Raw genomic sequence first — 13,232 nt, forward strand, 5'->3', positions numbered from 1 at the left:
TGGTAGAGGAAGAGGAGGGCGTTGCCGCTTCGGAGACTTTCGTAGACCTCTGATTATTAGCTACGGGATTTAGGTGACTGTGAAGGAAGTGGTTACCTACTGGACTATGTGCATCTAGGCGATACACTTTGAGAGACCGGGAGCTAGGCGGAACTTGTCACCTACTTTCGGCTAGAGATCATTGTAGTATAGGAGTCTCTTTAGATTGACTAAGGCACAGAAGGGCTTGGGCTGCACTTTGAAGAAAGCTTTGCGTTGGAGGTACTTCCAGCCTACGCAGGGTAGAGCGCGGAAGACTTGTTCCTTTGGCTGATGCATGAGCTTAGCTGGCGATTTAACTCGACTTTGGGTATGTGAGTTGACGCTACCACCTGGGATGAGTGTAGGTGAAGGCGTCGAGGTGGTATCGTAGTGGCGATCCTCTTGATTGTATGCCATGCCATCCTTAGAGAATATAGCGAACATGCCCTGATGCTCGATGGGCTCTATGTTCTTGGGACATGAGTCCCCTGACTGATCAAGTAGCCCAAGAGAGTTACTTGTTCTTCCTGCATCTGACTGGACTAGACGCAAACATGCGTCTTTAGAAACCGAGCTCTCTGGAGGAACGATCCATCTGAAGATGATTTAAATGGTCAGGGGAGACGACAAGCTGCGATACAAAACACCGTAGCACTTTCTTTCTCTTGAGACGTAAATTACGATTTTGGAAAGGTAGTGAAATGACCTCTACTCTCCTCTTGTCACGAAATGGCCATCTGAGGAGACCTGGAGAGATGGGCTTGCATGGCCTGATGGCCGCTGATTGAATCGGTCGGAGAACGCAGTGAGCCAGATAGAAAGCCCTGAATAGAAGAGGTCGGATACTCTCGCGAGGCACAATATCGGCGCTCTAAAAGTCAACATATTCCGGTTGATTGCCACGCAAAGGAGTTCAATCTGCCGTTGGATGTCAGAATCGAACTGCTCGAAGAGAGTCTTCCCGCCGCACACCTATTCTAAGTCAGAGCAATAGGGAACTCAGAATTTCACAAACCTTTCTTCACCACCCATGCACTCGGAGAAGAGTAGGTTGCGAAGAGGTTTCACTTGGATGTTCTGATGTTCTCATCATTGACCAAGTTCAGCATCTCACTCGAGTCCTAAACTGCTGTTTAGAATAGTCCCACACTTATACGATATCCAAACTTACGCTTTCAAATGAATTTGCATCATGAATAAGCTATCAATTTCTTTTACCCACTTTGATAAGTGCGTCGATGATAGCGATCGCCAGCCCTGCAACGGACAACGGATCAAGCATGCTTCGAGGTTGTGTCGAGTTGGGCCGGATTTTGTTAAACGCTGACACATCAAAGCCGCGAACTTGAAAGAGTCAGTAAGCTGAAGGGTAGCAAAGAGTGTTCAATGGAAGTAACCAGGTGTGCTTCTACATGGGCACGGAAGTGCGTCGTGAAACGCGCATGCTTACTTAGCGCTTAACCTTTTGGCCCCGCAGAGGCTCAGCTTCTCTTGTTCTAAGCTTACCACTCTACCTCTAACGCGAACGCCATTCCCAGACCCGATTTTTGGTCCCTGCTAGATTGAGGTGGATAGTCATAATGCCAACATCCTTCAGCGAAGACTGGCTTTTGGTCCCCGAGTCAAAGAACACTCCGGCCGACACTTTAAGATGGACGACATCGATTTCTCGATCTCGCGTATCAACCGTGGACGGTCTCGGGTTCAGTGAGAATGTCACTTCAGAGGCAATGAACAGCCTCGAAAGCCTGTTACGAGCCGTTCAGGAGTTAAAACTCAAGAGACTCTACACCTCCGATCTAGAAGAGCCCCAGTTCGTTGCTGCCGGAGAAACCTTTTCTGTTTCTCAGTGCAGATACCAAGGCTCTGTGGTCGCTATCAAACGCATTCGAATCGACGAACATGGCAAAGAGTCTGATAGGCGACACTTCCAGCGACGGCTGCAATCAGTCTTGCGCGAAATTCTGATCATGTGCCATCCGCCGCTGGCGCATCATCCCAATGTCATCAGTTTACTGGGATATGGCTGGACTGTGGAAGAACAGCGAACCTCGCCCTTTGTTTCGGTTGAATTTGCTTCGAAGGGGTCACTCAGGGAGTACATAAAAGAGGGGCAGTCGATGAAGACAAAACTTATTCTCATGGGCGATGTTGGCGCTGGGTTGATGGCGTTGCATAAATGTGGCATTATCCACGGGGACTTGAAGATGGACAATGTCGTTGTTTTCGCGTCACTAGAGCGCCCATCGGGGTCAGTCGCCAAGGTCTCGGATTTTGGTCATTCAATTCTGGCAAGCTCTACCCCGAAGAAGAGAACGCAGTACTTTGGCACAGCCCTGTAAGTCCGGTCGCTGGTTTTATTTATAAAATCGCTGACTTCGCATGCAGCTACAATGCTCCGGAGGTGAGTACACAGAGAAGTCAGCCAATTCCGGAAGATCAGCTTCATAAATGCGACATCTGGGCATTTGGCCTGTGTGTGTGGGAGATCCTGGCAGATGGGCAAGTGTATTTCCAACATACTTGGCAAAGCAACCCACTTTATAAGCGGTCTTCTTCTAACGAAAACTCTTGGACCATGGTGAAATCATCTTCAACCTCGGATACCCATGATGAGACCCTTGAAAAGGGCGGTCAGCGAGTCTCTGGCCGCTTCGACCCCTCGAACCTCAAGATCCTCGCCGTTGAATTTGTGAACGGGCTAAAAATACCCGGCGTGGGCTTCGAAAAAGGAATGCTACGACCGTTGCTATCACGCACTCTACAGACTGATCCTAACAAAAGAATCTCCGATCTGAGTCGGCTTCCAATCATCAGCTTCTGGAACAAAGCACCAGGTGGACACTACCTTCAATCGAAACTCGCGACATACACTATGTCGGGAGATATCCGTTACTCTATTTTCAGTAGAGATAACGGCCCCTATATAATTTGGGAACAGCAGCAACAGCTCTTACAGGACTTTGAAGCAGGGGCCGAGAGAGCTCAGCCTGGAAAGAAAGATGGGTCTGACGCCTTCCAGACAATGTTGTGCTATGTCAACGCCTTTGGCACCTCCGGAAATCTGGCGAAGGCCACCAAATTTCTTCAAAAGGCTGAGGAGGAAGGAAATTTGATTGCTCGGCTTTTGGGCCCTCGGATTCTTGATGGATTTACCAATACCTCATGTCTTCGAAAGACCTATAGTGAGAGTCTGGCACTGTGTTTCAGCATTACCCAGCAACCCCAAATGCCCTCCAACGTTTTTGACTTCAAAAGCTCTTCAATTTCGGAGCATTTGAGTTACGAGGTATTTCGAGAAGTAGTGCTCAGTGGGGAGCTTGAAAAAGATGTTATCGAGGTGAAGGGCCTAATTCCCAACACCGGATCTTCTGTACGCCTCCGCGCACTGGACTTATCCATTCAGCACGGCGACTGTGAGCTAGTAGATGCTCTTCTACACAAAATTGAGAGTAATGACGATTTAAACAGCGAAGGAAAGCTACTTGTTATACAGGCCGCTTCTCGGGGCCACGGTAGTATCGTCACTCGCCTCTTAAAAGCGGGAGCCCCCATCACCCCGCAGAAATCGAGCTCCCTTCTTCATTGGCTTTTCTGCTTGGACGAACAGAGCTTGACAGACGTTCAGTCACATCTATTGGAAAACTCTTATGACTTGCCCCTCGAGGCCTTGTTGAACGAAGCAAGTACGGAGAAATTTACCGTCCACTCGCAATGGCCATTTCAGGTCCATGGAACACCCCTTGCTATTGCTACTGCAGCTGGGAATGTTGCAGCTGTCAAGGTACTTCTGTCATTAAACGCAAATCCTCTAGCCCCAGCATTCGCAGTTGTCGAGGGCGACTCGTCTCCTTCAGTGACGCCCATCCATCTGGCAGTACGCTACCATTTCCCTATGATTCTTGAATTGCTATGGCAAACAGCCTTTAGCGAGAAACAAATTACCGTTACGAGGCATCATCTGTCTCGTTGTTCGGCTCTGGGTTCATTCCCAATTGCTTGTGCCCTGAGCTTACTGACCAACGCCGAACGGTTTGCAATCCACAGCAGTACCTACAAGGAAGCCCTTCGAATAACAATCCTGCTCCTCTCCACGGACATCCTCTTCCAGTCATCTCCCGAAGGCAAAAGTGCACTCACACAGGCAATCGATCTTGAAGACGTCGATACCGTGGAGCTTCTACTTCAGCATTGCCCCGTACTTGCGAGTAGAAAGCTCGAACAGCCAAATTGTCAAGAAATGTTCACATATCCGTTACACTTTGCCGTGCAAATTGGTTCCTGTCGCGATACCGAAGAGTCCGTTAGTATTTTGAAGCTTATTCTTCAACTCGATCCTGTCGCAATCGATCGGTTGGACAGTTCATCGGTTAAACCAATACACGTCGCAGCAATGGGGACATCGACTCGGATCATGGAATACCTACTCAGCCTCGGCACGTCCTGTGATGACCTAGACTGCCATGGGCAAAGTCCCTTACACTTCTGTATCACTGCGTCCAACGCAAAGCTGCTACTTTCGAAAGGTGCAAACATCGACCAAAAAGATAAGCTGGGCTTCACTGCGGCTCATTCAGCGGCAAGCAAGGGCAACGAGGACGTTCTCCAAGCTCTCATCAATGCGGGGGGCAACCTATCCTCCCAAGACAATAAAATTGGGACTCCGCTCCATTGTGCCATTGAGCGGAAGTCACGCACAATGGCAGAGATGCTCCTCAAGGCCGGAGCTGATATCAATGCCCAAGACAAGCACGGAAGAACACCACTTCTCATGGCTATGAATATCGGACGCTCAGATCTTGTTCTTTTCCTATTTGAAAATGGTGCACACCCCTTCATCGAAGACAACGCTGGCTCCTCACCGTTCCTCATGTCCCTAGCGTGGGAAAGCTCGAACATTCTATCCAGATTCCAAAACCACAGCTATTTCGAACAAATTTCTTGGGAGGCCAAACTCAAGGCCTTGTACTTCGCAGCGGAGAGCGGCGAGCCAAAACCCTTGAAGGAATACCTACGAAAACTTCCGAAGCCGCCCACCCAGGTCTACGACTGTGAATATCCCGGCATGGTATCGGCCATCCACAAGTGCGCTGCTTCCTGCAGGGCAGATCTCCTCGAGGTGTTACTATCCGCCGGCTTTAAAGTGGACTCCCGCGACGCTGCTGGGAATACCCCCCTTATTCTAGCCAGCCGGGCCGGTCGAGGCAAGAATGACACCCACGCATACCTGCGCACGTACACGTGTCAGAGACTTATAGAAAATGGAGCTGATATTCTCGCAAAACATAATGGAGGTTTGACTGCTTTCAAGATTGCTCGCGCTCATCGCGATTACCCGCTCATGACACTTTTTCTTGAGCGTGTCCTGGAAATGAACGACCTTGATACACAGGCAAGGCGGTCTCGGATACTTGATTCAATCACGGACCCAAGCAAAGAAAAGGAATTCTGCAAAGAAGCCAGAGCAATGATCGGGAATGAAATATTTGAGGCAAAGCTCATCCAAGACGCAGTCCTAAAGGAGGAATGGGACTTCATCATGACCTGCATTGGCGGCTGCTTTATCTTCAATGACCAGTTTGGTTCGAGAGATTTCAACGGGAACGCTGGGTGGGGTATGACTGATCTGGACATGGTCCGCTACTATTCCGCTCTCAAAGACCGGGACATGGTGCGCTGGATTTTCCTTGAGATAGGGGACCCGAGATTTGAAGGAAAGTGGGATGTAGGAGGACGAAACCTGAACATGGAGTTCCGTGAGACGAAGGGCAGTGCTGATGAGCTTCTCTGGCCGGGGCAAGCCAAAATATTATCGAATCTCGATAGGTCGATTCTAATGGGGCCAATCCAATATATTCATGCGCTGGACACCGTGCCAGTTGGGCGAAGAGTGTCAATGGGTCTGAGGTCGATGAAATTCCAGGCACCACTTGATCTGGAAGACGTCTCCGAATATGAACTTGATCACATGATAGACATGATAAGGATGAATATTCAAGAAGTGGATGCCTTGTCTAAAATCTTACAAGACTGGCACAATAAAAGGAATCAGATCAGAGATCATGGGGATAAGATGGACGACCTGGAATGGGCTCGGGGGCAAATTGAGAAGATTCAGCTTAATTTGGATGCTCCGACGCAGACGCACTCTTCTTTGATGACTAGTTGTTCGGCAAAGCAATCAAAGCCAGAGTGGAAGGCTCTATATCAACGTGAACAAGCCGGGTCAGAAAAGCTGACAAATTTATCGGAAGCAGTCAATACAGCTACTGAGCAGCTTGACCGGGCACTAGACATGAAAAGAGGTAATGTGTAAAGGTGGCTGGTAATAATAAAAATTCATTTTTAGGGAACTCCTGGTGACTCCGAATCCTTGCCGCAGTTTACTCATACATGAAGTCCCCATTAAAAAATAAATAGATTCGTTTCCATGTATGTCGTTCAGTCGTAAACAGTCGTGAATAAATGATGAGCCGGGTATCGCAGAAGAGAGAAACAAGAAACGCCGGGAACCCGTGGGGTATGCAGCGCGTATCAACAAGAAAACAAGTCGGAGATTAAAATCGATCGCCCCAGCGATTGGGATAATGGGCACTTGGAAGATGCCATTGGAGAGTGTTTGGAGGCGGCTCCAGGTCGAATGGGTCGCTTCGTCGGTATGCGCTCTTGGGAGTATTCAGGCATCGGGAACCACTGCCGAGAGTCTCGAGGGTGAGGGTACTGGGCGTGGGCCCAGTGCAATTGTATGGTGAAAATCCGGAAGAGTCGTGGCTTTCGGCTACTTTGAGACCTGCTTCTAACGAGGATCGGGAGTAGATGGAGGCTGTGCGGGTTGGTGGTGAGATTTCGATGATGGGTGAGAGGGGGCGACCGAGGGCCCGGCTGATGGGTTTATCTTCTGGGTCTGCGAATGGGTCGACGTGCGGACTATTTGGTGTTTCGCCGTAAGAATATGCTCTGCCGTGTGACAGGTTCGGATAGGAAAGTCCGAAAGGTGGACTGGGGCGATTGTCCAGTGGATTTGAGAATCTGCGCTGATGGAAGATTGGCGCGGAGGTCATGCCAGAAGACGGAGGGGCTGGCGAGGGTTGGGAGGACCGTCGACGGTGACATCCTTCGATTGAACTCATGGACTCGCTTGTTCGTAGCAGTCCCTGTCTGCTGGCTTGTCTTCTTTGCGATCGTGCCCGTTTGCGACAGAAGAAGAGGATACATGCCAGGAGCCCTAGGGCTACGGCGGCCGTTCCGCCAATGACACTGCCAACAATCACGCCCGTACTCGGAGAATGATGATTGGTCTTGCCAGACGATGAGTAAGACGACGAGGTCTCAGGTCTCACACTGGTCGATGGCGTGTGTGTTGGTGAATGAAATGGAGAGGATGGCTTTGTAGCCGAAGAACAACTTGCCCACATCTTGCTGACTGTTGTGCTTGTCGATCTACTTGGAGACATGCTCGACAGTACATTTGATTGTCCACTGAGCGAGGGGATCAATGAAGTTGGCGACAAGGATGACTCTGGGCTCGATGGACTCGAAGCCTCCGACGAGGTGGATGAACTCGACACAGACTCCCAGGTGGTCGGAATAGTCAAGGTCCCTAAGAAACCTGACCAGGCTGTTGTGTGAGAAGCGGAGTTTTCCATTGGAGCAGTAGTAGTGGCTGGTTCATGAACTGGGACAATGGTTGAAGCAGGAGGTGGAAGTGCAGTATCCATTTGTAGAGACTGCATGCTGGTCTGCAACGCAGATGTCTCTGCGGATTCAGCACCGTATGTCGCGGTCTTGGGGGAAGAGGTATCCTCGGTTACCGAAGTCGTATAGACAACGACCGATTCTGTGAATATCCAAGTCGGTCTTACGATCTCTGTCACAACCGAGGTGACTAGGGCGCGCGCTACCTGAGCAAGGGCAACAACCCGCGACTGCGCCGCGGTGTCAGTTGGATTCAGCATGACGACCGCGCCCACCGGCGAGGTTTCGAGAAAAGAATTGAATTTTGAGGCAATATGGTGCGATCCACGTTAGTGGGGTTGGGAGGAGAGAAGTGAAAGGTCAACAACCGTTGAAGGCCGTCACGCGTTCTTCGCTCACTCTCATTGTGATATTTTCCGAAGTTGTTCAATAAATTCCCTAATGGGACCAAAAGGAGAAAATAGAACCATCACGTCAGACTGCAGGCACGATGTCTTATAGTATTTCCCATCTACTCTTCGACCCTCAGGGGCCGTATTCCCGCCGTTTCATGTTGGAGGCGGCGCTTCCAACGTGTGAGAGATGGGCAACTTGGTGGCCAGCGCTTAGTCTCACACAATTCTCTGACCCAATCCTAGCCCATTAAATCACCCGGGGCCGATCATCCCCGCGTGGGGCTAGACTAAAGGGGCCGAAATGAGACGAGTGTGAGACGTTACGCCCGATCCATCACATCTTACCTCCTGTCCCGCCTTTGCACGCCGTTAGAAATGGGTATCACCTGACTGCCCGAGACCTGACGGAATGCCCTGACTAAGCTCACGTCAACTTGGAAAACAGCCCCATGTACGTACAGCCGCAGTGACCCTCAGACTTCCGCGGTGTAGCACCTGTTGCCGTGTTCGAGAGCCGCACAGTGCTATCATTGGAGTTAGATGATCTATCCACCACCCCAACCAACATCTCTCCCCACGTTCTACATTCGAAATTTCAGTTAAGGTTGACCCACGTCGGCCAAGATTCGGACATCTGCATGCTATCATCAAGCCACCCAAGAAACATGTCATGATTGTCAAGATTGACACTGTTCAACACAATTTCATCCGGATTTGATAAATCATCTGCTTGACTGTCTGCTCTCATGTTATAAGAGAGCGCCTCGGTAGAGAGTACTTGATCGAGGATATGGCGGATCGTCCTCTGCCCTTGTTGTGCAACATGACAGTTTCCTTCTCCGTGCCCGAGTAGGAAGTCCCTCAAGACCTCTATTCAATTATTTGCGCTTCCAGCTAACATGGCTATAGGCAAGCCTCTTGGTCTCGCTGCGCGGGATCTTTGGTATTACAATTTGTTTGGTATTGATGCCGGTCTTCTCCTTCCTAGCCGTCAAGTACTTTGATTTGCACGGCAAATATAGAGACCATCGCCTGAGCCAGGGAACTGGATTACTTTCCATTGTCGGCTTTGCTTCTATGGGCCTGGCACCGGGCCCCGTCCTATTGATATGCGGGCTTCTCGTTCTGTCGCTTGGTTCGGCCTTTCTGATCACCACCCGCAGTTTAGTTACTTCTTTAGTAGTGCCCAGTCATGTCGGCAAGTTGTATTCAGCTATTGCAATCTCCCAAGGTGTTGGTACATTTATTGCCAGCCCATTGTTTGCCTACCTCTTCAAGCTTGGAATGCACCTGGGTGATGCTTGGATGGGCCCCCCATTCTTGCAGGCGGCTTTGTTTTATGTGGTCGCCACTGTCGCTATCTGGCGCATTCGGATATATCGGTTATCGCCACCGCAAGATGAAGAACAGGAGCAGGAGCAAACATCCTTATGCTCCGGGTAAATCCGACGTTTCTCCCAGCCATATGCAAATTTGTCAATTTAAAGAATCTAAATTCACCCTATCTGATAATGCCACGACTATCAAAATGAGATGACGCAATTTCACCTCGCTGGGCCATTGATCAACATCACGTGAGGAAATAAAGAAATATTAGATTCCTGTAACTTTGGGGCCAGAATTACTACGTCACTGCAGCTGCAAAACTTATTGATATACGAGCCTGTTTGCCTAGTTTATGAATTTAAACCAAAATTCCTTCACAATGATCGCTGTCACAGATGATGTTTTTGCTTCTCGATTCGCTGTCCTGCAAGACCTGTTCAATGGCAGTATATCTGCACAGGAAGCTGCCGAAAATTTGGCTTCGATCTCGTTATCGACTGACCCGGAACCTGAAGGAGGCGTTACTCGTCTTTGGAGCCTGATAGTCAACTGCGCCTACACATTTCCTGGGCACCACGACAAGCTTGTCGATACCCTGGTCCAACTCTCAAGACTTCCAGACGCGAAAACAGCCAGCGGAGGCCTAGTTCTTCTCTACGACATGCGAATCTGGAAAGACTTACCAATGCTAGGCTGGCAATTGCGTGATGAGTGGAATATATCTGTACCCACTGGGCCTTCTGATCACCGACAAAGCCAAATCCTGAAAATTATCAATCGAGACAAATTCACAGCACTTTTGATGGCAACCGAGGAAGCTGTGTTCAGATACTCGTGGTTTGCACTGGTCACCCTCCGCAATGCGCTGGAAACACCCGCAGACCAGTTGTCACCAGTTAATCCTTTAGAAGCATTGATTCCTGCTGCTGCTGCATGGATTAGTACCCTCGGCGTGGAGATCTATGAATGGGATGAAGATTTCAATGGCCATGCAGGCAGTGCCCCTGGAAGAGGAGGCCCGCTCTGGAAAGGAAAACATGGCTTTTGTAAGGGCAGATGGCAGCTTTGGAGGGAGAGATTTGGAGAGTTGGCTAGAATGGGAGGTGAGATTGGAGACGAGGAGAGAAGGGCAGCAAGGGATGCGGAGCAAATGATGCGGGAGATTGAGGACGGAGACGTGAAATGAAAAATTTACTTTCATATACAGCTAACCGTTGCTGGTGCAATGAATACAGAATCTGGAAGTGTGTCACAATGTACAGTCGGTGTGGTACATGTAAGATGTCTTATTCAAATGTTCCTAATATCGATGACATCCAAATGGGCATCCCCACAACGGCTTCTCCTTTTTTTGCGGTCACAGTCCAACTTATTGAATGACCCGCTGTCCTTTCCTATCATTTTGTCGAACCAATCCTCCATTTCTAGATTCTATCAGTAAACGCAGGGACTAAATAGGGAAGCACTACTAACCTTCGTATTCCTTTAGGTCTAGAATGCGATATCCCGGACAGGAAGCCGCTGGCCTCAAATCGGAAATCCATTCTCTCAACAGGATACCAGTGCTGCGAATGTCAAAATCCACTCGGCCACTTGGTTCGATTCCATCGTTGACCTTTTGAAATAATAATAATTGCCGTCACAGATAATATCTTCCAATGAGAGTATTTCTAGAGATAGCGCGTTCTGTAAAGTATCCAAAAGACTAGACACACAAGTCACCTTTTGTTCGTTGCGTTTCCATGCCATTTGGGTTTCCAAGGTCGGGCAGACTGAACCAGCAAATTCAGGTGGAGAATATGGGTGACAAATGGATGACCAGTTTGCTATTAGATATTCATTTGTCATTGGCTCAGATGATTCGGAAATCGAGGAATGTTGTGGGGATGGGGGAGCGCTTTCTGGTAGTTCAGGTTCGGCTGCTGGCGGAGCTAGTGTGTACGACGGCGATGTTGGTTGAAAGGATGGCGACGTTGGTGAAATTAATGGCAGTGTTGGTTGAATGGATGGCAATGTTAGTGCAAACGACAGCGATGTTGTTCCATACGATGGCGATGTTGGATGAAAGCCTGGTGAAGTGGGAACAAATCCAGGGCCGTCAGGTGTGTAGGTAGGCATTAACGGGGTAAAGCTTTGATTTTCTTGGTGGTTGGGAGATTCCCTGTGTTGCGAAGCAGAATCATCTGCAGCTCTCAACTCCTTAGTGCGTAATGTCACTCGCTCAAGTGTAAGAACGACCAGGTTTTTCTTTACACTAAGCAATAGTGATATTAAAGAGTTGAAATAGATATCTAGCTCATGAATATGAAGCTCCCGGAGTCGAGTGAAGTTAATTTCATGGAACATGTTCCCAACGTAGCTTTTTGCAGGATAGGCAGGCATATGATCTTGCGACAGAGTCAATCTTTCCAGCTGAGGTGCAAGATTCGTGATAAGCTTCAGCCAGGCGGCCTCATTGAGATCAATACATAAATGAAGATCCTCTAGGCTGTTTAAAGTAGACAGTAGAGAGTCAACTTGTTCTTCAGAGAGGGCAATCTTGGGGCCGACATCACCACAGAAATTAGAATCGCAGGTATACAGCTTTCGGGGTTTGCAGCTTGAGCCACATAACGCAAGAAAAAGCTTCGATAGTGCTAAGGAGTTCAGTTTCCTTATCTGACAGTTCTTATTGGTGTGGGTTAAGGATTGCAGGCTGTAAATATCGAATCGAAAATCAAGTTGGCTCATCATTTGTCGGCTTGCCAGGAATGAAACCGTCTGCTGCCGTGGATCAAGCAAAAATTCCGTGCTGTAATGTGCGAGTCCTATTGTTTGGAGGTTTTGAAATCGATCCATGCATTCCCGAAGTCGAACACTGAATGTTTCTGATTCCAACAGGTTGGAATTATCCGCGATCATCGCTTTGTGAACGGCATGTCGGGTATTCAGCTCGTCGCCTTTCACTTACCGGCAGCTTTTTGATGATATAGATACCATGCCGATGGGCTTTTCCGTGCCACTGAACACAGTTGGTATCATCCAAAGCTCTTGGACGTGCTCGTGGAGACCATTTGACTTGGATAGCTCTTCCAATTCGTGGAAACTTTCGCTTGTCACAATGAAACGAATGTTTTTGTAAATAGGTTTCCGCAAAATTCTCAAGTGAGTCTCCGTACAATGCGCGGCATAATAACCTCAGAGCGGCCCATTGCTGGGGGTCTAGATGGTTACATGTCTTTGAGGTCAAATCCACGGGAAGAGATGCAATGGACATTTTGGCTGCGTGTGTGGCGTTTTAAGGTTGAGAACAAGAACAATGGGAACCTGGAAGCTCAGTTTGTCATTTGCAGAAAGACATAGTAATCAGGCTCAATCTCCAGGGCTCCCGGTTCCCTTTGACGAGAAAGCGAAATCAAGACAAGTTTTCTGCACTGAGAGACAGAGAGAAGAGTATTATTGTGCAGCGCTGGAGCGGCAGCCCCCATTTATAGGAGACTCCGTGGACATGGGCAACTGGGCAGCGGAGAAAGCCGTATTCGAGGCCCGCAGAAAATTAAAATGCCTGTAATACCATATCATCAACCTGGAGCCCTGATACTCGGTGAAGTAATAGATACGCTAATCGCATCTTGCCATTCTCAGTTCTCCGGCTTAGAAGATCAATGCCTATCCTTTGCTGTCTTAAGTGCCATTTACACATAGTCATAATGTGGCTGAAGCCGGATATTGCAATCACTCAATGAAACCTTGCACGTATGGTACAAGACCTACCATCCAGTATAGGAAATCTGAAGGCACAATTTTGTACCAAGC

General features: G+C 48.8%; 4 protein-coding genes across 4 annotated transcripts; 3 read left to right on the top strand and 1 right to left on the bottom strand.

Moving 5' to 3' along the window:
• Nucleotides 1–1,601: 1,601 nt before the first annotated feature.
• Nucleotides 1,602–6,337, top strand: N7443_003027 (uncharacterized protein; the record flags this gene model as incomplete). Its single annotated transcript, XM_056883083.1, has 2 exons — nt 1,602–2,359; nt 2,410–6,337. The coding sequence occupies 2 exons, from the start codon at nt 1,602–1,604 to the stop codon at nt 6,335–6,337; spliced, it is 4,686 nt and encodes a 1,561-aa protein (XP_056744924.1).
• A 241-nt stretch (nt 6,338–6,578) lies between these two features.
• On the bottom strand, nt 6,579–7,976 carry N7443_003028 (uncharacterized protein; the record flags this gene model as incomplete). The annotated part of the gene is made up of 1 exon (XM_056883084.1): nt 6,579–7,976. The coding sequence occupies one exon, from the start codon at nt 7,974–7,976 to the stop codon at nt 6,579–6,581; it is 1,398 nt and encodes a 465-aa protein (XP_056744925.1).
• Nucleotides 7,977–8,934: 958 nt separating this feature from the next.
• Nucleotides 8,935–9,554, top strand: N7443_003029 (uncharacterized protein; the record flags this gene model as incomplete). The annotated part of the gene is made up of 2 exons (XM_056883085.1): nt 8,935–8,960; nt 9,026–9,554. The coding sequence occupies 2 exons, from the start codon at nt 8,935–8,937 to the stop codon at nt 9,552–9,554; spliced, it is 555 nt and encodes a 184-aa protein (XP_056744926.1).
• A 262-nt stretch (nt 9,555–9,816) lies between these two features.
• On the top strand, nt 9,817–10,623 carry N7443_003030 (DUF3632 domain-containing protein; the record flags this gene model as incomplete). The annotated part of the gene is made up of 1 exon (XM_056883086.1): nt 9,817–10,623. One exon carries the CDS (start codon nt 9,817–9,819, stop codon nt 10,621–10,623), a length of 807 nt encoding a protein of 268 aa, XP_056744927.1.
• Between the last annotated feature and the right edge of the window lie 2,609 nt (nt 10,624–13,232).

Source organism: Penicillium atrosanguineum, assembly GCF_028827265.1.
Source record: "Penicillium atrosanguineum strain IBT 20685 chromosome Unknown utg000002l_segment0_segment0, whole genome shotgun sequence".
Classification (NCBI taxonomy): Eukaryota; Fungi; Ascomycota; class Eurotiomycetes; order Eurotiales; family Aspergillaceae; genus Penicillium; species Penicillium atrosanguineum.